The sequence below is a fragment of the Thunnus maccoyii genome, chromosome 24, assembly GCF_910596095.1.
Source record: "Thunnus maccoyii chromosome 24, fThuMac1.1, whole genome shotgun sequence".
NCBI lineage: Eukaryota > Metazoa > Chordata > Actinopteri > Scombriformes > Scombridae > Thunnus > Thunnus maccoyii.
In genome coordinates, this window is record NC_056556.1 from 14,466,334 (window position 1) to 14,491,152 (window position 24,819).

Genomic DNA, 24,819 nt, shown 5'->3' on the forward strand with positions numbered 1-24,819 from the left:
ACTACTATGGCAGATTCTTAGAGGCAATAATTGGCTCCATCTAGTGGACTTAATGAACACAAACAGCAGCAATGTAGCCACAACTAACCTCACTTTTAATCTTGCTGCCAATGCCATCAGCTGTTGAGACGGTATATGAGAAATAAAATAAATTTTTCAAAGCAAATTTACTATAGAAAGTACAGTACAGCAAGTATAAAAGTTGACAAAAAGCTGATAAGGAACAAAATAAACAAAAACGGAAGCGAAATGTTATGCTGAGAACGTTTTTTTTTTCAGGTTTTGTCCAATCTTGAACTGACAGAGTTATCAGTTGAGTCTGTACTTTGGCACATTCAAGAGACTTCTTTCTAAGGAAACATGAAGGCTCATTATGACTAAAAAGCTCTGACGTATGAGGAGCCAAGAAGTGCTCCAAAGGTTAATGCTAAAAAATGCTTAAAAAAATAAAGCTGCTCTTCTCAATATATTAACAACGGATCAAATTGGTATGTGTGATGTGAAAGGGGTCACTCGTAGTGTTGAACCCACACAGAATCATAATCTAACTCTGGAACGATTTAACGTCTTTCAGCTTGTTTTGGTTGTATTGCTTTGGTTTTATGGGGCACAACTTTACTGTTTTAGTTCAGTCTAACTGCTTTCATCAGTGTCATTTCTAGCAGCAGCAGGCAGCTGTTTTTAAAAAGACACTGTACACTCCTTAATAACTGTACAGCACTGAACAGCAAAAAGACAAAGTTAGCCGCTAGCCAAATTAGATAAAGCTATTTCCTCAATTACTTTTTTAGTGGCGTTGAAGCAATCCTGACACATGGTATTTACAGCTTCTCCGTTTCCGTGGGTGAGGTTTTCTTTGTCCTTTGTGGCGCCGGTCTCATAAATGTGTACCCAAGTGCTCTAGAGATTATGTGCCAAGTAATAGCTGGATTTTTGACACATTTGTTACTTCAAGTATCCTTTAAAACATTATATTTCCAGTTCATTTATTCTTTATTGAACCACAAAATGAAGGTCAGGAAGATAATACAACTGAGAATGGCAAGCACAGCTGGTTGAAGGACAGTTCCAGTATGAGAGCATTCAGGAATGAGCCTGATGACTGACTGGATGACAATAAGTGTTCAGTCGTCAGACTTAAATATGGGCACTGATAATTTAACACTGCAGGAGCTGCCAGAAATACAAGCTTGCCTGAGAGTTATAAAACAAGGAAAGTCTTTATCGTACTTTTTGATGTTTATCAAACTAATAAATTACTTGTGGCCAGCAGATAAAACTGTCATATTTAAAGAGATCATTCCAATTGGACCACAAGTCTTATCTTATCTTGGAGGACGAAAGTAAATTCCAGTGTTTATAAGGAAGTCAAGCAGGACATAATAATCGGTGCAATTTCGAAGAAACACAGACCTCTTTCATTCCCCAATTGCCTTGTTTGGATGATATTTGCTGACAAAGAGCAAACTAGACAACTTTTTCTGCTCTAAAGGATCAGTTTTATCACCCGATCCTTTAGAGCAGTGGTTCCCAACCTTTCTGCCTCCCTCAAAGTCTACATATTTCTTTTAGTTGTGAACTTTATAGTGTTTTTTTAATCTAGATTGTTTAATAAATATTAAAATTAAAGATTAAAACTATCCCAAAAAGTAAACCAATTTTACTGAGATGAGAAATGTTCTTTCCAAACTTGCAGATCTGTTGACCCCTAAGTCAGTCGAGAGTTGTCACCCCCTCAGAGTTGGGAACCGCTGCTTTAGGCAGTTAATTTCCTGAAATCATACTGTCACTGAGTCCAACTGTGCAAAAGTCAAACTTTCTGATTTTGAAACACTGACTTTCAGCAGAAGAAGAAGAAGAAAAACTGAATCAAGCAAAACTTTACTGGCAGGCTTTTGAACTTTATTGGCATTTTTTGCAAGACATCATCTGTCAATTTAATTCCAGTTACAATAAATGCATAACAACTGTTCAAGAGGATGTTACAAGGATTATCTCGGACAAAAATAGTTTTGGCTGCCATCTCCTTTTTTTTTCTTCATTTATTTACAAACAAAGAAATGTATTTGTACTCGTTTAATCCTAATATTACCCCACTTATTCAAGGTGGATAAATCATGCAGCAGAGCTTTAATTCATTGAGATCTTGATATTGCTGAAAGAGGCTTTAGTGGGATATGACCACAGTCCAAAAAAAAAAAAAAAAAAAAAGCATTAAAAAAAAAAAAAAAAAGAGTTAGGAAATACTTAAGCTGTCACAGTTTAGGCTAAACGCAATGAAAGAAGACACACAATAACAATATCATCAATTTGAAAAGTAAAAAGTGCAAAAAAGGCAAATTATCCATTTGGGATGATTAAGAATTCCAGTTGAAAAACTTGGATGGCTAAGATAACTTTTTTTTTTTTTTTTTTTTTTTTTTTTTCTCTACCCACCACATCAAGTTAAGCAGATTCACAAATCATACTGTACAGAAGTTCTTCAAAGTGCAAATATTATGAATTGGCATAAGCTGGTATTTACATTTCATTTTCTGGATGACAAAAATGATCAAAAAAGCATGTTTTCTTTGTCCAGTCAGGCTCCGTTTCCATGGTGCGCGCGATTCCATAGTCGTGCTCCGTTCCCACCGGACGATATCCCCTGACGTCTTTTTTTTTTTTTTCCTGTTACGCTCACGAGAAAAAAAACGACAATATCAGCTGATATTGTCCTGAGTTCGTTACATAATAAAAACGTGTGTTTAATCGCACGCGAAAATGTAGCCCTCACTGTGCCGCCACCTTCCTGAGGGGAGCTATGTAAATGTTACGCCGCCGCGACCGAAAGCTTCCACGAAAAAAGGAAAAAAAAAAAAAAAAAAAAGGAAGTCAATTTAAATCTAATCTAATAATAAAATCCCAGAGAGAGATCCGCGTGTCGGGTTTCTCTAAATCATGCAGAACATGCAGAACCAGTCACATTTTAATTGGTTGTATTGCTAAACTTAAACTGCAGTTACCTCGGATTTACCGGTAACTTTAAAGAATTTTGTTGGCATGTGTGTACCGTACTTTATCCTCAGCTTTTATCTAAAAAATGTACAACCTCTTCACTCTGGACCGAACCTGATGTCTCAATCTCTAAAACTATTCAACTACAGCTATTTTTTTATTATTACAGGACTTTACATCCACAATTATTGTAATTACAAGTAACTAAATTGCATAAGACTCTAAGAGTTTTTTACTCACGCCTGGCACGTAACAGTTACTGCACTGTATGTTTTAAAATGCTTCATTCCACTTCCACAGCACCGAAGCAGGAGATGCATACAAGGCCGACACAGTCCTGCCTTTAGGCCACTTTTCCGCTGATCCTACTGGAGCAGGGCCGTGTGACCGAAAAAAAATAAACAAAACAAAAAAACACTGTTTCATCCAATGAGGCTCCGCCGATTAGCTGTGGTAGCTTACAGATACTGTTTTAGCCAGACATATTTGGCAATCAGTGCGGAGCTGGAGAGGAAAAAAAAAAAAAACCTCATAGATCATGTTTTACAGCTGAATGTTGTAATGAAGTGACCCCCAGAAACGTGGCATGGGAGTTTTCTACCATACACTGTAAAAATATGGTCGGAACAGATGATTAAGTTTTGGTTTTTCGGGAGCCATATTGGAAACATTCTTTTCATTTTTCTTTGATTCAAACCAAGAGAATGCCAACGGAGAGAACGGTGCTGGTAAATGGATATAAAATTGCTACTGCATAGGTCAGGTCAGCATGAAATTTATCTTTAAAAGGCAAGGAATGAAGAAAAAAAAAAAAAAAGCTATTTCTGGGACTCCTTTTTTTTTTCACTGTCTAAGAATTTCCTGCATCTAATGTTATTTTCTGGTTTGCTCGTTTGTTCAACGGCTCAGAGATGATTAAAAATGTTGTATTGGTGAAAACACTACAAGCATCAGGGTCTATGATATGTAAACTGATGGATGCATATCTCTGGTTTTCCTCACACATGCACATTTGAGCACCCTTAACATCAAGATCTTCCATCTTGCCTTTCTGCTTCTAATTCTCAGGGTTTTTTTTTTTTTAACGACGTCGCACACTCTCAAACTACAGCGGGGTTAATTTGAGCTGAGCCACACGTGTTAATGAGGGTGTAAAAAATGCTACATCATGGTTAAAAGTAAGACTTGTTCAAAACACCCTGAATGTAAAAAAAAAAAAAAAAAAAAAAAGCTGGAATGGCAAAACCGTCGAATGTGGAGAGAGAGAAATATGTGGAACTACAAACAGGCAGCACTCTAGTTTAGAAATCTTTGCTTGATCTTTTTTGTCGCCGGAGTTGGAGACAAAAAGAGGCAAAGTTTGGAGGGGAGATTTGAATATCAAACGCTCAGAATAGATTTCCACTTCCTACACAGTTTCTATTTTAAAATTCCAAACGCTACTTCATAGACAGAGAAGCTTTCTCATTCAGTCATACGCTAATAAAACTGCTGTCACTGTGTTTTTTTTGTTTTTTTACATTACATGGGGCGCGTGATGTCATAGAAAATTAGTTTCTTTATAAATTTTATAATTGTCAAAATGATTGAGTTTATACTATTGGTATTTTTGTTTCATTGTGCTTTAATTGGATGTGTGAATATTGGTAACTGAGGTCATGTATCTCAACACAGCTCCTCTGCTCTTGAGGAGACAAGACATGTTTCTCACGATCCGAGAGCAGATTGTGTAAAGATATTTAATCGAAAAAAAGAAGAAAAAAAAAAGATCTTTTTGAATCAAAGGAAAATGAAAAAACAACAACAAAAGCCAGGAAGAGATCTGATCATCGGAGACTTGTTTTCGGCTGGGTTCAGAAGTAGAGACTTGAGTCATGTTATGCTTGCAATGAGACCGGTAACACTTTCTCCCTACTTCTTTCCTTCATTCCTTCCCCGTCTCCTCTCTTCACTGCAAGGCTCTCTCAGGTCATTCGAGGGGGGAAGGGAAGGAACTTCACATTGGAAAGGAATGGTGATTGGTGTGGAAACCTGCGGGAGATTAAATAAACTCATGAGGGCCGAGTGAAAATATCTTCTTTTTGCAGATTTTATTATTTTTTTAAATGGATTTGTCTTTACCTTTTTTTTAATAGAGGAAGAAGAGGCGTGTTCTATGAGAGGTGGCCATGTTTTCTGACATGTTGCGGACTTTTAGGTAGTTGACGAAACCCCTGAAGAAGAGCAGGAGACCTGGGGAGAGCGAGGGTGGTTATTTTTTACCTCCGCTTGAGCGTACACATGAACTGTGAGTCAGCAAAATAGTGTTGCCGTTGATCATGTACTCACCAAGCAACAGGAAGATCCACCAGAGCCAGTACTGACCGTTGAAGTAGCCAGTGAAGTAATCAGAAAACTGGAGACAGAAATAAAGACATTTAGCACTTGGGCCAGAAACTGCTGGTGAAAACTCACTTTAGTGCGGCGAAAATACGAGAAAACATACCCTGACGATGAGAATCCACTTGATGAGGGAAAGGCCGAAGCCGCAGATGGCGCCGTAGCGTCCTGCGATGGTATTGGTCAGACAGAAGGACAGGCAGAACCCGATCCAGTTGAACAGGAAGGCCACTAGAGAGACAAATGTTAAGATGTTTTATGCGTATGTACACATGTTTTCTGCATAACTATAAAGTTGGTCAGCTGGTCAACACAAGTAGCTTTCAATAAGTGTCCCTGTCGTAATTACTGCATCTTAAATGTTGAAAAAAATGATTTGACAAACAGTTTTCCAATCTTTCTTTCTTTTATTATGTTTCTATTTTTTCTTTATGTACAGTAATTAATTTGATATTTGTTTATTTATTTCTGATTAGTATATCCATCATATTTTATTGTAAGTATTTAAAGGCGCAGCGTGTAGAATTTAGTGGAACGGACTTGGCAGAAATGATACATTCACGACAACACTGGGAGATTTATGTAGAATGTGATGAGTGTAAGAGATGGAAAAAGAAGATGTGAATTAAAGTAGATGTGTCATGAATTAACTTGATACTGAAACTAAATGTCACATGTCGATAGATTCGAGGTCATGACTTCAGTTATCAAAGACCGACATGTCAGGAAATGATGATTATGATCCAGCCCTGGTGTGTTCTGAATATTACGTACTGAAAAAGGCCAACATGAAGATTCCATCGTTCCCAACTCGCAGCTGATCGGCATCACTGAAATCATCTCTGGGAGGGAATTCATCATCCTAACGATAAAAAAAGAAAAAAAAAATGTAAACATTACACATGAGTAACAAACACACCTGCTTCACTAAGTCGACGGATGAGCTGCGAAACATGTTTGACCTCCCTCCTCCTGACAGACAGCTAGTGGATTCTCAGGCGTTGCCATTGATCAACACTCTGTCTAATCTAATTACTCACACAAACAAAGAGAGAAAACATCCCCAAGAAAAAGCCTTCAGCAAATAATGTTGTTGTCTTCTCATTGAAATAATAAAAAATACAACTTCTTCGTATCATGAAGCCCTTTTTAACCCTCTTGGACTAATTGCTACCATTTGTTTTGGTCATGTCAAGACAGTGTGGTAGTTCAAACTAACATATTAGTAAAAGAACGTTAAATAATGGAAGGACTTTTGTGATCATGTCTCCTTACCCGTGGCATCACCTCCACAGTGGATGCAGCCATGGCGGCAGCTTTGGCCTTTTCCGCTTCATCGTACGTGGGCAGCGAGGTGGCGACGCTGTAGGGCGGAGGCACCGGGAAGTCTCCTCGGAAACTGGTCTCTGCGGGAGAAGACTCGGTTACAAAGGGGATAGAGAGGAAACCGCGTACAGTATCTAGCTGAGTAGAGACTTTTTTAGCTGCCAGTAATGTGGTGATGCAGTCATGGAAATCGACGGTGACTCATGAGGAAGGACGATCCGCAGAGATGTAATCCGTTTGCCATTTTTGGAAGCATGAAACCACACTTTGGAAAAATAAAGTTGCTGCTAAGACTGTAAGAAAAAGGATAAGTCTAAGCTAGAGTAAGGAACTTCCTTGTTATACAGACCAGGTGCAGCTGCGGTCGCTCCCAGGTCGATGGAGGCGTACGGAGGAGGAGGAGCCTCCGCCTCCCCCTGAGTCCTTGATCCCGAAGCTTCTCCTGACGTGGAGGCAGCAGCGGGCGCCGCCGCGCTGGCCTGACACTGGCTCTGGTCCTGAGACGTGCTGGCCTGGGCTGTGGCGGAGGTGGATGGCTGCTGCTCGCTGGCGGAGGCCTCGGAAGAGTCGTCCTCATTGTGCAGCTGGAGGAGAGGAGGAGGAGACGAGGGGGGGGGGTTAGAGGAATCAGCGCGAGCCGATCAGCTGATCGGGACGGCAGCTCAAGGGAACATTCACGCTGTTCCAAATTTATAAAAGTGGCATCAATTGAGTGTTTTCTTCCGAGGCAGAATGGATCACTTTCTAAAGCTGACAAGTACTGACTGAGAGTGTTTTACAGTAGCACAGGATCGGTACTGTTTTATGATAGCAGCTGCACACAATCTGTTTTTGTTTGTCGGCCAAAAAACGTGGTTATAGACTATTTCCACATTTTGCAATTTAATTATATTGACATGAGACAAAACAGAGAATTCAGGGTGTTTTAATGACATACAGTATGTAACAGGTTACATCTTATAGGCACATTTTACACATTATTCATAATGTAGTGTTGGGATGAAGGTCAGTTTATAAAATATGCTAGATTTATCATGTCTGTAACAATTAATCAGTCTTAGAACATGCATGTAACTGCTGTTTTATTGGTCTATACTGGAGGGGAAACTGCTGGTAGTAGCAGAACTGTTTGCCCTCAACAGAATGTTGTAAACTGCGGGCACAGAGACAAGAGACCACATCAGTATGTCAACACAGGAAGGTCTCTGGAAAAGTGATACACATGTAATCAGTTAATAAGCGGCTCCCGCTACAGCTGACAGAGTCGATTACAGACTTAAGTATGTTCGTTTTCATCAGACCGGAGAGCCTTCTGAAATTACAGAGGGGGGGGGCAACGGGGACGTGAAGGTTACGGAGCGGCTGGCGGGAAATCCGGGTTGGGCCTCCGACTTCCATCTGGGTGCCCTTGAGAAAGCGAACTTGAACCCTTCGCAGATTGGATGACACTTGTTGCCGCTGCGGATATATCAAGTGTGCTGGATGGAGATGATGTGTGGGTGCAACTGGCAGTTGAGTAAAATCATGTGGCTAATAAACAAGATAAAGTTATATGTGGCATTCGGGGACTAAACCCAATATACTCCTCAACAAGGGCAGAGGCGCTTTTCTTTATTATTAGTCCTGTATGGTTATCCCCAACTACTCACAGCATCTCCATATCAGTTTAATAGAAAGAGAAGTGTTTTGACAGTATTGAAAATCACAACTTCAGGATTTCTAAACATCCTGGTACATCGTAACACCCTGATACCACCCAAGTCTAGTCACAACAACAATTCAATGTGCAATCTTGAGTTCCAAAAAGACAATAAAGCCGACACTGACCTTGACAGAATAGTTTTATCTTTTAATGCTATAATGTCAGGTCAAAATAAGCAACACCCTCACATTTTAAGGTTGTCGTTTTACTCTGTGGCATTTGAACAATTCCCTCCTGACAACAGCCATACTACATAACAACCACAGACAGTCAGATTAAGATTAAGATTAACCAAAGCTGTCTCTGAACAACGTCGCGCGGCGAGTTCAACTGGTTCCCCGAGTTTCTGAGCGACCTAGAAGCGACCGACAGCTGTGAGAACAGATATCTGTAACAATGGAACAAAGGGAAGGAAACAAAGATGGCAACCACTAATGTTTGGTTGAAAAAAAAAAAAAAAAACCTTCATCAAAGTTGCAGTTTGCAAGATAAGAACTAAAAGGATGTATCTGAGAAAGGAAGGTGTGGTAGGCAATTTTTTTCTCAAGATATTTCTGAATTCTAATAATCAGCGTGATCATTTTTATTCGAGGGAAATTCATCTATTGAGACATTTTCCATGAAGTAATGGCAAGTTTCTTGCTGTGGCGCAACCTCCGCAGCTTGGGAAACACCCTCTGTAATAACGTCAGACTGATAACTAATATGCAGCAGGTGACTAATAGCAGGAGAGCTAACCATTTCTTAGAGAAATGCTGTTTATCGTTAAAATGGAGATAAACTTCTCAAAATCCTGAGATATCAAAAGCACCCATTGAACCTACACCAGCGCGGGGTCGATGTGCAAGTGAATGAGTGGCTGGCGACTGGCTCGGAATCAAGGACAAAGCATAGCGCACCCCCGCGCACAGGGGATTACATAAGATCTTAACAACATAGCCACAAGCCTCCTCGTGTGTCCAAATATACCCAAAACTCATGCAGGCCTGCTCAGATCCTTGCAAGAAATCTGAGTATTATTCAGAGAAGAAACGGAGAGATGGAGAGCAAAATTGTGGGAAGGAATGAAAAGTGTGTGATTGTGATTGTGTTTAGTGGTGCATTTTTTTCCCCGAGGGTTTTTTTTTTTTTTGAGAGACTTCAAACACTACTCGAGAATCGTGACTTCACTTAACCGACTAACACAATAAGTGAAAATTCAGAGGATGTGCTGACGTGAAACTATTCAGTCACTTGCAACTGCAACAAGTAGGAAGATAAAGTGTTACTCACCTAATTTGATGCTGTGAAAAATGAAGTTGAGGCTGACTAAAAACCACAACATCTTTATCAGTCTGACCTGAATGTGTTTAACTGTTCAGTGACTGAATAATACTTGAAATCATCCAGAAGCACCGTGTTGAATATTACTTCACAAATTAAAAAGGGATTGTTGTTGAAATGTACGCTTTATTCGTGGTTAAAGAGTCGAAGCAAAACTTTGCTTTGGCTCGTTCTGACTCCTGTGGGATTATCACTCATGCAACCAGAACCACAGGCATCTGAGCACAAAGCAGACTTTATTTCAAAGTGGCCTGAACATCCACATCCACAATGCTATGACTAGGACTGAGAACACCGATGTTACAGCCATAACTCTTCATTTCGCTTTTAAATTTTCAAATATGTTTGGGTACTGTTTTGTGTTTTATATGACGTCAAGTCTGTCATTAAGAAGTCACCTCCGTTAGACGGATTTTTTCAGTTATATTCATTAAAAGTATGTTCATAATGATTTATGAAATGAGTTTATGTCAATAAAAAGCTTCTATGGTACACTAATGTGTGTTCTTTGTATTATAAATGATATATTGTTTATTACAAAGACAAACTACATTCAATAGAAATTGTGCAACATTATAATGGTAATAATTACTTTAACAAGAAGATATCAAACTTTGCGGTTATATGTGTGTCTGACAGAGTTGACTAAATTTAAGCCCTCAGCTGCAAAAACTGCTATTTAAGAAATAATTAAATCGCTGGGGAAAACCCAAAATAAGGTTCTGCCCCAATTCTCAAGAATGAGTGATTTCTAAACAACAACTGCTGCCTAGAGATACATCCATAGTTATACATTTGGTTAAGTTATTAGTAACTTTGTTATTAATGTCAATCCCCTCAAAGGACTCCTGTTTGTCCTTTGTGTTGGAATTCTTAACCTGGTGTTATAATTTACTGATTTTAAAAAATGTCCCTAAATGCAACATTAGCTAAATACTAAAATAATAAATTCCCCTGCAAACACTAACTGACAGCTAAGCTTGTCAACAGCCATGTAACTTCACATATTTTTAATGTTTGGTAAATATAATAAATAGCAGGTAATTTAAGAGGCTCATACAATTTAATAGGAAGCTAACTTTCAAGGCCTACAAGACTAATCTTGGCTGGCTAACGTTAGCTTAGTCGATGCGGAAGTGCTTGACGAAAGGCTCAAAACAAAACATTTCCCGAAGGAAAATGAAGCCAAGATAAAATATATTTTTTCCATCTTTTACAGGAGACATTTAACAGGTTTGACTGTCATTACTACGTAATAAGAATGCTTGTCAATTAATGATATAATTTTAGTAAGGCCTTGTTTCCTGTGACAGGCCAGCCGAGCTATCAAACGGCTGTTTTGATCGCATCTGTCACACTCACCACTTGATATCTGCTTGCTGGGTCCATCCCGACGAAATTCAGCTGGCGAGCGAGCCAGCCGAGAAAACCGGAGGAAAATGTAACTTCTCTGTGTTCCCAAGTTTGTGTGACGGACGAAGAGAGACTCCTCTCAAACAACGCTGAAAGCAGGACACGGTGCGATCAAAGAAATGGCTGCACTCCTCTATGCACTCGCTTAGAAAAATACCGTTGTTGGTAAAACGTTGAGCAACGGTCAAGTTGCTCACAACATTTGATACTTCCGGTTACATAGTTCCAAATAAAATACATAAAACTGTAAAGTCTCATTTTCGTTTGGAATAACACAAATACAGTAATACCAAAGTCATAAGTAATTAAGTAATAATACATTCATCATTAATATTATTATTCGTAGCCTAGTAGTAGTACTAGTAGCAGTAGTAGTAGCAGTAGTACAAGTGGTGGTATTAGTAATGGTAGTAGTAGCAGTGTCTATTTATTATTAGTAGTAACTAGTATCTACTTTAAATAGGCCTACCAAATAAATTGATGCACTTTCAAACTGTGGTGGAAGTTTTTATTATTACTGATTTGTTAAGCATTTACTGTTGTCAATATAGAGTCAGTTTTAACAAATTTATATACTCTCTGTTTAATCTTTAATATTGCATTATATTTTATGAGCTGGTCATATGTTTTGTATGTAAAGTCTAAATTTGCAAAGCAAACGTTCCCTCTAAAACGTAGTAAATTAAGAAAAAAAAGTGCTTGAGTACCTTAAACCTACAGTCTCAATCGCTAGTTTCAAGTCTTCTCAATAAAACACGATTTTCATATTGTAATTATGGTCCCATTTAATTTAAATTTGATGATAAAGCAGTGTATGCTTTAGGGCCTGGCTACATTGAGATTGACAAATTGCTACCACGGTGACAACGTTCGTTAGGTAATGTAAACATGGCGTAACCCCAGATTCAGAGAGCACAGGCGTAGCGTAACCTCGCTATTTCAGTGTGTCTTCAGTTCATGAAAGTTAATTGTAATATTTTGGTCACCTAAAAAAGTCTTATTCAGCGTTTGGTTGTACTAAAAGACCCTCTAAGGAGTTGCATGTTCAGTTTCTCTGTTAAATTAATTTTGTTTTAATGGTTTTAAACCGTTCGCTAGCAGTAATTAACATTAGCATTAGCATTATCACTGTTAACCATAAACTACAAATGCACCGTGCTAACCAAGCTAGCAGCTAGCATTATGGTCAGCTCCACCCTCTCATCCAAATATGGTCACTTCTCATTAGTTCTGGCTCCAAAAATCGAAAATGGCACGGCCAAAATGCCAAACTCGAGGCTTCAAAACACGAGTCCACAAACCAATAAGTGACGTCACGGTGGCTCTGTCCAATATTTTATAAAGTCTATGATTCTGCTAAAATCATTTTTGACGCTTGTGAGTGTTTTATTTTGAAAGCAGAATCCCTCATTTCCGGTCTTAGTCTGCCTACCTTGACGCAGGGGATTGAACACGGATTTCCACGGGTTGAGTAAACGTGATGACGCACATGCACACCAAAATGGTGAATAAATAAACCACTAGGTCGCGCCAAAGCCCACTTATATCACTGAACCAGCACAACCACCTCTCCATGATGTTTGAAATCTTGAAAAGGATGTTTCAGTGCCCCAGTTTTTCAAAGACACATGGGTTGCATTTCACTAAAATGTAAATAATCCCATAATTACTGAAAGTGAATTACATGTTAAAGCAGTCCTTTTTCTTTAATTTTTAATTATTAAAGGTAACAATAGAAATAGGCCAAGGAGAAGAGTTTGGCAGTCGGCATCTTTTGCAAGCTTTCCAAACTCATGGTCATAACTCATGTTGTAGCACAGAGAAAAACTGGCCTTGAGTGAAAGATTAATGCCCCTTGGACACATCTTTGCACTCTACAGGCTATATGACATGTATAATGTTATTGTTAGCCTCACTGATGATGATTGGAAGTCTCTAATTTAATTAATCAAATAAATCCTTTTGTATTTAACAGTAATTCTAATCATGCTGTCCAACATTCAAAACTGTTCATCTCCAAATAAACTTCTATTTAGTGCTTTCTGGGTATAATATCACATTTGGAGCAGTTTATATATGTTTGACACAACAATCCCCACTCAAGGTCCACTTGCTAGCATCCTCTGGAGTTTTCAGCCATATCGGAAGGTTTTCATCACTGTTAACTTGATAAAAACATGGACAAGAAGTGTTAAAAGTGCTGTGGATAAGATAATAACAGCTACTGAGCTTGCATGTCAACATTTCTATGACAACTGAACAAACTCCATCACTGATGAAGACTCTGGTGGGGGATGTTGCATGAAAAAACTGTTTCATGCAACATCATTTAGAAATCAAACATGTTTTAGGCTACTAGTTGTAGTTTTCCATTTTCAATTTTGTGCACATTAACTCGGGGCTTTATAAGATCTAATAGACCAGCAATGTAACTCCACTTCATACCATAGCCAGTGTACAAACTCAAGTTTTCCTGTGTTTTTGCTCACTGTCTTTCACTTTTAGGTCTTCTTAAGAGAAACAATACAGTAAGGCTTTTGGCGATGCCTCCTTTAGCTACCAAGAGATTTGTCCTTTTGCATGTGTAACACTCATCAAGAAAATAAGCAGGGCCTGGACCTCCTAAGCTCATAAAAACACCCCCCTGCTGCAGAGAATAACCTGAGATGGATTTCATGCTCTTTGCTTGGCTGTGAGTTGATCTTGCCTGTGTGTGTGTGTGTGTGTGTGTGTGTGTGTGTTTCTAAGTGCCAAAGCATTCATGTCCTTGAGCAACAGGCTGACCCACACACAGAAAAAAAAAGTTTTTACTAAGTTGCAGCACACTCTGAGGACTTTGCTTCATCATTCTGCACTGATTTGATAAACTGCTTATGCATGTGATATTTACTTTCCTCCTTGGCCCATACTGCTGACAGTATGCATAATACACCATGCGTGCATTTGTTCATTACTTTTTATATTACCCTTTGTGACCACGCAGCCATGATTATTAAGGGGAATCTCACATCAGCAGAGTTGAAGCAGGTTTGTGTCTTTACCTCATTCTGAAGTTTACTCTGTCATGTGTTCCTGCCTTTGGGCTAATCCTGGATCAGCATTGCAGTGGATCAGTGCATAATGGGCTCTTGGTACCTTTTTATGAATGCAAGTACTAGAGTTTCAAGGACGACTCAGAAACCATTACGAATTGGCTTTAAAGGGATAGTTTGAGTTTTTTATGTGACGTCTAAAAAAAACCTAAAGATACTTTTTGGATGGATTTGAAAGAACTCCACGGTGTTCTTACGTTCCTATCTGCCAAATCTATCGCATTAATGCACTTACCATTCCTTCCATTTGCAAAAAAAAGCTGGGTAAAGCCACCCTAAACAGAGCGAACAATGAATGCACGGCGAAGTATTGATAAAAGGCTCTTCTTGAATTAAATATTAATCCCGTTCGCTAAGAAGGGATTACTGTAGTACATGTATCAGTTAAGCAGCTCATACTGAGAGGGAGAGGGAAGGAGAGAGGTTAGAAAAAGACATGAGGTGTGGTGCAAAAAGAAAAAAAATATCCTGCATCACTGCATCATGAAGTGTTTTGCCCTTTGCGAGGCAGCGGGCATTAGCAGCATTAAGGATTAATGTGTAGTAGTGATACATGAGTTCCTGTCTGCACCTTTCTAAACAGCAGACCTGTATGAGAGTAAAGAGGACCTGAAGTGCCCAGCTGCTGTTACAAACCCACTTCTAAAGCCTATAATGGCACTTTAGAACATCCATCACTGACACACACACACCTGCAAGCACACGGCCACCCACTCATGCACACCTAACACCCACACACACACATATACACAATCAGGATGTTGTTACTTGGCAACATCATTTCAAGGTAAATAGGCGCTATAAAAAAAAAGAAAAGGTGTTATATAAAGAAACGGTGGGTGTCTCTGTCAGATGCTGCAGCTTTTCAGCCAGGTTGACTCATTTTTATGCTGTGAAAGCGTCGCTATTTGACTGGAGGTGAGTGTTTTGTTAGAGGCTGATGGAATCGTGTATTACAGGGAGACATCTGTTAGTTTTGCAAGGATACAAGCTGCAATTTAATTGCCTATCTGCAGAGTATTTTTGGGTGAAATTGCATTTCATGTGAGGGCATGAGAGGAAAATTGCATTAGAGGGAGGCTATGTAATATATTTTCCCCCATACATGTTTGTACAAATAGGATCACGATTCAGTCTAAACAATGAAATGTTGTGTGTAAGTGAATGTTGGCAGTGAAGGAACAAGCATGAATTTGACAGTTTATGAATATCAGCACAATATACAATAGTTTTTAGCTCCTGGATAGCAAAACTTGTTGAGAGTGAAGTTTGTTTTTATCGATTAATGTAACAGTCTCCCTAAATGTTAATTCCACGTGAAATTAAAAGGGCCTTACCTTATAAGACTTTACAGAAAGCAATGAATTTGTTGAAAAAAGTAGGCGCTCTCTACTTCACTCTCTGTGCTCTAATGCACAAAACCAATGAATGAATTACTGAAGGGAGTTATGATATAAGATATTTGGCTGCAGACAACAATTTAGCCACATTCTTTTCTTTAAATTTAGACACATTTTCACTGATTATACAGTTGATAAAGTTTCAGTGTAATTCAAAGCAATGACAAAAGTTTCTCTACTAATTTGTTGATGTTTTGTCTCACTGTTCTGCTTTATTTCACAGTAACTTGACTTAATGATAATAACATGAATTGGTAGCTAATGGTGAATATGAGCTTCATGTTCAAACAAGTTTTAAAAAATAACTCTCTTCTTAGTTAGTATTTGTAACAGTTTCATTCATCATGTTTTCAATAAAAAGTAGTCTGGTGACCTCACATAATTCCAACATAGCTCCGCCAAACATCAACTTGAGCAGAATTAGCCAGACGCAGTGAAAAAAACTGGGAGTTTTAGGGTTGAGCAATATTTCATGAGCTTTTCCCCTCCTTCAATCTTAGTCACAGAGCAGAAAAGTGACACAGTAAAGAAGCAGAACTCAAGAAATGACCTTTTGTTTTTATTTTAATTTGACAAAAAAGCCTGATTGAACCTTATAATTCCAATGTCATACAACCTTGTAACTTGTTCGTTGCTCTGCATGTAAACAGACCTGCTGCAGTACACTTGTGTTGTTGTGACCTCTGCTCAACTGGTTCCAAAGTGCAATTCTCAGGAGCTTTTGGATGACAATCAGATCAACAGATACACATTTCATACTTATAAATACATCTTTGCTGCTAAATTGAAAAAAAGCACAGTTTAAACACAAATTCATTCATAAGTCATTTATAATTGGAAACCTAATTTTCCTTATGTTCTTAATTGTATACTTGCCTGATACATTTCACACTTTTGCATGTTCAGCTGACCTACTGTGGACTAACGGTTTCATATTAATAGTACCAAATTACATTGTGTTATGTGTTTACTTTTAATTCTGCCATGAATACAATTGCCTTTCATGGGTTTGCTGTAAATGTAATACTCTTTGTGTATGAGAGGGTTTTTAAAGGAAAAGACTGGTCATGGAGTGTTAAGAATGACAAATTACGTTTTTTATGAATTGGTATGACTTGAATTATCAGTGTATTACATTCGGAGGTTGAGGTTGAGTAGCACTACAGAGAAGTAGTTATCTGAAAAGATATTGAGTTTATGTTGGTACATTACTCTCTGAAGAAGAACATAACACATCCAAAAGCTTTTTTCCATCTTTTTAAGTAGTTTTCTGATATTTAAATGTATTAAATTTGAATAATTAAAATCATATAATAGGACTTTGATATGGTGAGAATTCACAGTTTTGTCCATTATAGCAAAATAACGCAAGACAATCAAAAGGCAATATTGATAAATGCATACACTTGTCTCATTATGATATACACAGCGCCAGCAAATATTAAAAATTAAAGAACATCGAATACACCACAGATTTGAGTTCACGTTCAATGAGCCACAAACACTGACTGCATTGTATATGAGAGCTGTAATTGAAAAGTGTAAATAAGCAGAAACTCTGTCCATGAAATTGGCCCCTGTACAGTACAAACTACAAACATGGGGTAATTAAACGTGTAATTATGGTGTATCTCTATCGACACAGGCTAAATAAAATGTCTTCTAAATAACTGTCAGTATGAGCTACAAGCAGCTGCTAATTAGCAAGAAATGTGAAAATGGAGAACATTAATCACACGTACACGCCTCTCTCTGTGTCTGCAGATGAGTGTGTGGGCATTTGAATGTGTGTTTGGTTGGGGGTGGGGGTGGGGGTGGGGGGGACTGGGGTAGCATGCATGTGTACTGTATGTACTTGAAGCATCCAGCAGAGGGCAGAAAACACAAGGTTATTCTTTGAGGCACCACTTTTTTTTTTATTATCACCATCCTGTAAAAGGACATTGAATGTCACTTCTCCTTTAAAATAATGCTAATTTTATTTTTCACTCACACTTATGAAATCCAAATATGCAAATTCTTTTTGGTGTGATGGTTAAAATTGTGTTTAATTTGAGCAAATTGAGTGCTCAGTCAAAAATGTGCATTGAATTAATCAGAAAAATCTAATCTTTGTCAAAAAAATGCTTGTATTCTCTGTTGTAATAATGGATAATATTATTAATCTTTGCACCCACATTGTTCTCAATAAAAGACCATGTTGACACCGTGCAAAATGGAGTTTAATAAATCTGATTCAACTCCTTTGTCTCGTGCAGAGACACTGCAACAAAACCAGAATGATAAAAACAGACTTGTTAACCTTTTTGGAGATATATGGTGACATTTAAAACAAAGATACTTTTGTGTCCACGTTCACCCTCTCCCTGGCAGCCACCGCTCACTTTGTTCTGATCATAATGAGCCCAGGGAACAGGAGTGCTCCTGTCGTGGGGAGAACAAAATGGGAGGACAGGCTGACCATGTCTGAACACACGCTCCAAAAACTGGCTGTGTAACAGAGTCATTTCATCTTGTATTCTGTCTCAAAAAATCGAGCTCCGTGGAGTCATCCATTCAAAATATTTCATGAAACATGTAACATTATTTTGGCACAAGAGGGTTTAACAACTAGTTTGAAGATTTAAATTACTCCACAGCATCTGGCGGAGCTGAATATAAGAGTGAATGACTTTTTAGACGGTCATTTTTGGCAGCGCAAGGTTCGTATAATGACTGAGTGTGAGTCTGAAACTCAAGAAACTGTGGTAAAGTGCACTAATTAAGTTTAGTGCTGGAGAACTTGAGTTGGTTCAAAGTTACACTTTAATATTTGGAATAAATGAAGCTGCCTGGATCATAAGATCAAGTGTTTTTAATCTGAAACAGAAGGGAATTTCACCAGGCCATCATGCAGCACGCATTTGTCATAATGTCTGACAACACCCTCATTTTCTCTGGGGATGATCTTAATTGGACAGGCTTCAACAATTAATAAGTCACAGGCTATTTATCATTAGGTGTCAGATTTAATTGCCTTATTGAAACAGACAACAGTGTCTTCACGTTGTTTGCGTGAAAAAGTCATGTGCATCTGCTCCATTTATGTACTGCGGCACCATGTTCTCATATTAGGTTTCAATTTAAACTCCTGTCAACTCAGAATCTGCTATTCCTCACCTGCTCTCAGTGTGTTTCCCGCCCAAACCATCACCTGACCAGTCACATGGCTGCACAGCTGCTCCTCATCAGTCATCAGCCCCAGTATATACTGACCTCTCAGGCAGCTTTCATCCTTTTGCCAGATTGTCTGTGTCACCTCAATATGCTAGTCCTTTGATTGTTGTGTGCGTTTGCGTGTGTGTGTGCGTGCATCTTTAACCTTTTTTGAAACCTATCTTATCAGCCTTTTTGGTTTTGTCTGCCTATATCTTCCTAACAATAAAGTTAAGACTGTTTTTGCCCTAATCCCTGCCTCATGAGTGTGTCACCTCTTGATCAAGTCCAGTCTTAATTCATGACAACTGTGGAACTTTTTTTTTAAAACCCATTTTGATTCTCTCACACTATGTAACAAATTCTATAGGCACTTCATCTCAAGAAATTATGAAACAATCATTAATATCTGAGAAGTATTGAAGATTTTAAAAATATGCTCTGCATCACATTTAAACTTGAAACTTTTTGCTTTTTTTGCCACTTTGGCAGCAGTGCACCAAGCTGAACACAACATTAGCATGCTTCCACCTTGTAAAGTTGATATGGCAAATATACTAATATTGGTTTATTTACATGTAAAGTAGATACGGAGCAACATTAGCATTCATTTGGAGTCATGTGCCACCAGTTGCAAGTCCAATGCTAACGACTCTGTCAGGCTGTACGTAGGCACAGTGGTGCTTTGAGCTAAATGCTAACATAAGCATGCTAACGTGCTCACAATGACAATACTAACATGCAGGTATCATGTTGACCAAGTTCACCATTTTATGTTAGCGCATTAGCATGCTAACATTTGCAAATTAGCACAAAACACAAAGCACAGATGAGACTGTATTTGGTCGTAAACTGAAGTATTGGCCACGAAAATTTTGACCTGATGATGCGTTAGATGAACAGTCAGAGAATCATCAAAGTTATAATAATTCATTCCGAGGGGGGCTTGAATGTGTGTCCATCCAATAGTTGTCAAGTTGTTTCACTAAAAGCAAAAAAGTGAAGCTGCTTGTGGCACTAGAGGTAAAGTAAGAGAGTCACAAAAGTCGATAGGATTCATCCTCCGGGGACCATGAATGACTGTACAAAATTTCATTGTAATCCATCCACTAGCTGGATAAGGTGGGCCGACTGAAAGACCAACATTGCCAGCCCTCGAGCCAAAGCCATGGTTAAATACAATATGGTGTACTTAACCTAAGCTTGTAAGAAATCTTAAAGTAGAAATGGTTAATACTGTGAAATGCAAACCAAAATACAAACATGGTGATTAAAAAAAACGTGTCTTTCAGATAGGTATCTATGAGACGTGGATTATTGTGCAGCCTCGTGACAATAATAATTTGCCAGTTTAACACATTCATATGAATCTTCCTTGACAGACAGCTGTTGTAGTGCTTGTACGTGTTATTTTACACGCTATGTTGGTTCATTTTCATCTGTTGATGTCGTCCAAAGAGACGAAGACAGCTGAACATCTACAGACATAGAGATGTGATCATGTTCAAAAACATACCATTAATCAAGTTTATATGTTGCTGCTGATGTGTTACTCTACAAAACCTTCCAATTTGACAAAGCAAAAGAGTGGTCAGTATTCTCTTTTATGTCTCTCCAAAGAGTCTGTTTTTTTTTTTCTTAATAATTATTGCAGTGAGCAGATGTGACTTGAGATATGAGTGAGTTTTTTCTGGGTCATACATAATAGGCCATGTTATTCTCTGTAGTATTGAATGCTTGGGGAATAGCCCTTTAAATGTTTAATGATTTAGGGATGTGCAGTCACTTCTTCAAGAAAAGTTTATTATCTAGGGACTCGCAAGGATTCATTGATGGAAGGAACCATTAGATGAGCCATCAAATTATTGTCTCGTACAGGAGTCTATGACCGTGCCCGTCAGCTGATGACAGGAAGTATGTCTTACAAAATAAAAGACTTAATAATGAGACATGAGAGGAAGGTGTATGCGAGAGAGGGAATAATGAGTGTATTAAGATGATGGAAAGAGACAGAGAGCAAGCAAGACAGAGGGTGTGAACAGTAAAGGAAGAAGTAGGCTAATATACTGCTGCGGCTGTTGTGTATCATTGAGTTCATAAAACAGAAAGGCATCATCAAAAAGCACATCGAAGAGTCAGTGTATTCCCCCTAGTCTCCAAGACAGTCTTTTGATGCTGAAACAGACTTTTCTTTCTCTCTCCATCCTTCCCTTCTCCCTCCTACTCTCTCCCACGCTCCCTCCATTGCTCGCCATGCTGCTGATGAATTAAAAGAAAGTATGTCAGCTGGCAGGCAGGGAGGGGAGAAAGAAAGAAAAGAAAGACATCAGAAAGAATTCATTCAGTGAGTTTCTCAACAAGAAATACAGACTGTATCTTCACCGCCTCGTGTTTTTTTTTTTTTCAGGGCTTGAAGGCGGTTATTTGGGTCAGTCGTTAGGGTTGAGCGGCTTTGTCCACTCAGCACTTTCAACTTAGGTCAACAGAAATACAACAAAAATGGAACAAACGTATTGATAAGCCAGCCGCTTCATATTCCCATCAGGACAACTTGGCGTTAGCGTCCATGGAGTGCCTCGTTTTTAAAAAGCAGCTCTAAACACTTCTACTGTATGTAGGAAGCCCAAGCTGTGGAAGCTGCTGTTGCTATGCGACTGTTGAAGGCTTGTTTGGAGTATAATGTAGCACCGCCATGCTAAAAGTTGAAATGTGTTCTTATCTGGCAGCAATTGGTTCTCTGAGTGCTACAACACCACAAGCTCTCAGCACGGCACAATGAGAGCAAGTGTTATGTTTCAATTGAAAAAGGAGGAGAAAAGAAGTGGATGGTGTGAACTAGGTTAATGTTCCCAGCACGGATGGATTGTGTGTCAAGAATCTTGATAAAACATCTGCTAAAACTTTATCAGAATAATTTTGTTTAAAAGTGAGACGTTGTAACTTTCACTGAACAGAAAAACAGTTACAGGATAATGCTAAAATGCTAAAATGTAATGTAACAGTAGCACGAGTAAAGAGTCTGTAAGTCACTAAATCAGCATTAGCTAACCTTAGCTGCCATAAGCTACTGGTCATAACAGACCAAGTAATACAGCTGTATTTTATTGAACTGAGTAAGGGTGCATTTTATTGCATATGAAACCAAATTTTTAAGAGGAAAAATATGTTTCTTTTTGTCAATAGTCTCATTTTAAATGACCAAAAATCATTTTGGCAAATTTCAATCTCTTCTGTCTCCACCAGAAGGATGATATTGTTTTGTTGGGAGTGAAATGTCTCGGTAAGGATAGCCAATTCAATGATTCAGTCTCATAAATGATTCGCCATAAATTTTGGCATCATAATTGATAATGAAAATGATTCAAATAGAGGGGGAGATTTAGTTAAATGATTAGTGCCTAAATCCAGTGATAACCTTGTTACAACTAGGTTTGAAATAACAATACACTGAAGGCAATTGGGATTACTTTGTATGGCAGAGGATGGCTTCAAGAAATATCCAGGCAAAAACAACCAATGATGACTTCTTGTCATAATATAACAGGGTTTATTGCACTTAACAGCAGTAACTATACAGTCAATACTATTTAAATATAACAAAGACATAAATTGTAAAATGTTTATAATTGTAAATGTCTAGAGGTGTAACTATATATCTGTGTGTGTATTTTTGTATGTGTGATAAAGGGGGACAAAAGGAAAATGGTGGGCTTAGAACCAAAATGGGAGCTTGGACCCAAGATGGCAGGGGTGACACTGCATGTGTGTGTGGAAGTGAGGAGACAAAAGGAAATGGCAACTAGGTAGGAGAATTTGAAATTGGCCTGAGTCTAAAATGAAACCTTTTGTGCTACTCACTCCCTCCTCCCGTCTGTGATCCCGTTGTCCTGGCTGGTCAGCTGGGTCTGGATCACATCTCTGTCTGAGTCCAACGTGTGCAGTGATGAAAGAGGTCCAGAGAGTTGTCCATGTCAGAATAAAAGGGAATTGATCCTGTGTGTCTTGTGGTAAAAATGAACTGGTTGCAAACTAGTAATAACTCAAATACTGAACAAAGCTAAGTTAATCTTACACTACAGCGTGGCCAATGGTAAGGCAAGAAAAGCGTAGTCCATTTTGTTCTTTTGTTCTGATCAGAAGCTTATCTCCTTTAGCCGAGGCATAGCACAGCAGCAGAAAGCTAACCTTACAGAGCACAGCAACAAAGAGAGGGAAAGCAGTGAGGTCACGGCATTTATTAATAAGATGACATTATGGGTCATAGGCCACAATGACCACTGATGACCATAGGCGGAGGGTCCATGGGCAGAGTCCAAGTATAGGTGTGAAAGCTGCAGAGGCCCTACAAAAGTGTAATGGTTTTGTTGTTCCCCGGACATTTTAGCTAACGCCCATCATCAGGTCAAAATGTCAAATTATTCAATATTTTGTTTTATGACCAAATGCCAGCAAAACTGACATCACCACCAGCCTCAGCAAAAGCCTAATTTGTGGTAATGGTAATTGGCAATTGCTAGCGTGGTAATACGTTAAACTAAGATGGCAAACATGGTAAACATTATAGCTGCTAAACATTAGCATGCTAACATTGTCATTGTGAGCATGTTAGCTGGCTGACATTAACTTTCAAAGCACCACTGTGCTTTGCCAAAGACTAACGTCAGAATCACAGAACTACTAAGTACAGCCTCACAGAGCTGCTATCTGGCTGTAGACTTGTTTAATGGCTATTCAAAGCCTATACTAAAATAATTCTCATAATAAAAATATTTCTGTCCTGTATTTCTTTCTGTCATTTTTCTTTGTTGTATTCTTTCTTTGTAGCTGTTGTTGTAACCCCATTTCCTTATTAATAGCAATAAAAATTGTATCTAATCCCTATCTAATTCTTGACAGGAAATAAAAAAATAATTATTCATTTTCTTTTCACTGCTCTTTTATGAAAGCACTAAGTCACTCACCAAAATGCTTCAGAGCAGCTCATGGAGCTCCACTCTCCTTCAGGTCATGTCTAACAATATAACCATTATTGTCTAAATGAAGGACTATGTCTCCCGTATAGTTTTGACAGTATTCAACAACACATCCCCTGAGTATCTTCATTATAATTCTTTGAGCAATTATTCAGACCCAGAGCCGTTGCATTGCCTGTTAATGATGTCAAACCCAGAGGCTATCCCTTTGTCCATCTAGTAATCACTTGTCATATTCTTTTAGTTTTCTATATGTGAACAGCTTTTAAAGCTTCAGCATCAGACAAAGTGAGGTTAATAAAATCTAAATGAATGATATCAAGGCAGAGCAAGAGGACGCTGGTTGTGAAAAAACTGGGGTTTTTTTTGTTCCAATAACCTTTGGATGACTTTTGTTTTATGGCTCCCAGGAGTGCTTTTTATTAGTGACTTGGCATCTTGTTTGTCCGCAGTCATCTATCACAATATCTCTGTCATCCCCTCAACGACCACCTTTTTCCTGAAAAACACCAGACATGACTGTAAGCTCTGCTATGAACTGAAATCTTTTTATTTATCTCTTTCTAAAATAAGGACTGGGGGACAGTTGTTTCATACACAGAAAAAGAAACTGACAAAGTTGAAGAGTAGGAGTATGTGTGGGGTTTTTTCCCTCTCAAAAGTGAGTGCAGAGATGATCTGGGGACCTGATGTGCTAGAAACAGTTTGACAGCAGAAGTAGTCTCTCACAAATCTGTACTTTGGTTTCTTTGAATGTGATGATACAGAGGCAAGATCTGTGTGTACTGTGAGTAGGATGTTAGGCAGGTAGGTACTGCTAGATAAACAAACATATTGACTGGATATGCTATATTAAACCTTATTCAAAGCTGCTAACACCTTACTGCAACACATAGTGAGAAGCTCTTCCCTTTTTTGTGCCTAGAATGTCTGAGCCATCGTCATGATCTAACCCTCCAACTAGCCTCATTTTCAATCTTTGGCCTTATGTTCCCCTTTAACCCTAATGATTGGCAAGGGCT

The 24,819-nt window shown here is 38.6% G+C and overlaps 1 protein-coding gene across 1 annotated transcript; it reads right to left on the reverse strand.

The window, feature by feature from the left end:
* Positions 1 to 1,880: 1,880 nt before the first annotated feature.
* Positions 1,881 to 11,336, reverse strand: ndfip2 (Nedd4 family interacting protein 2). The gene is made up of 8 exons (XM_042405227.1): positions 11,087 to 11,336; positions 7,049 to 7,283; positions 6,649 to 6,779; positions 6,148 to 6,235; positions 5,480 to 5,604; positions 5,323 to 5,389; positions 5,117 to 5,226; positions 1,881 to 5,027 (listed from the first exon to the last, which is right to left on the reverse strand). The coding sequence occupies exons 1-7, from the start codon at positions 11,111 to 11,113 to the stop codon at positions 5,123 to 5,125; spliced, it is 777 nt and encodes a 258-aa protein (XP_042261161.1). The 5' UTR covers positions 11,114 to 11,336; the 3' UTR covers positions 1,881 to 5,027; positions 5,117 to 5,122.
* Between the last annotated feature and the right edge of the window lie 13,483 nt (positions 11,337 to 24,819).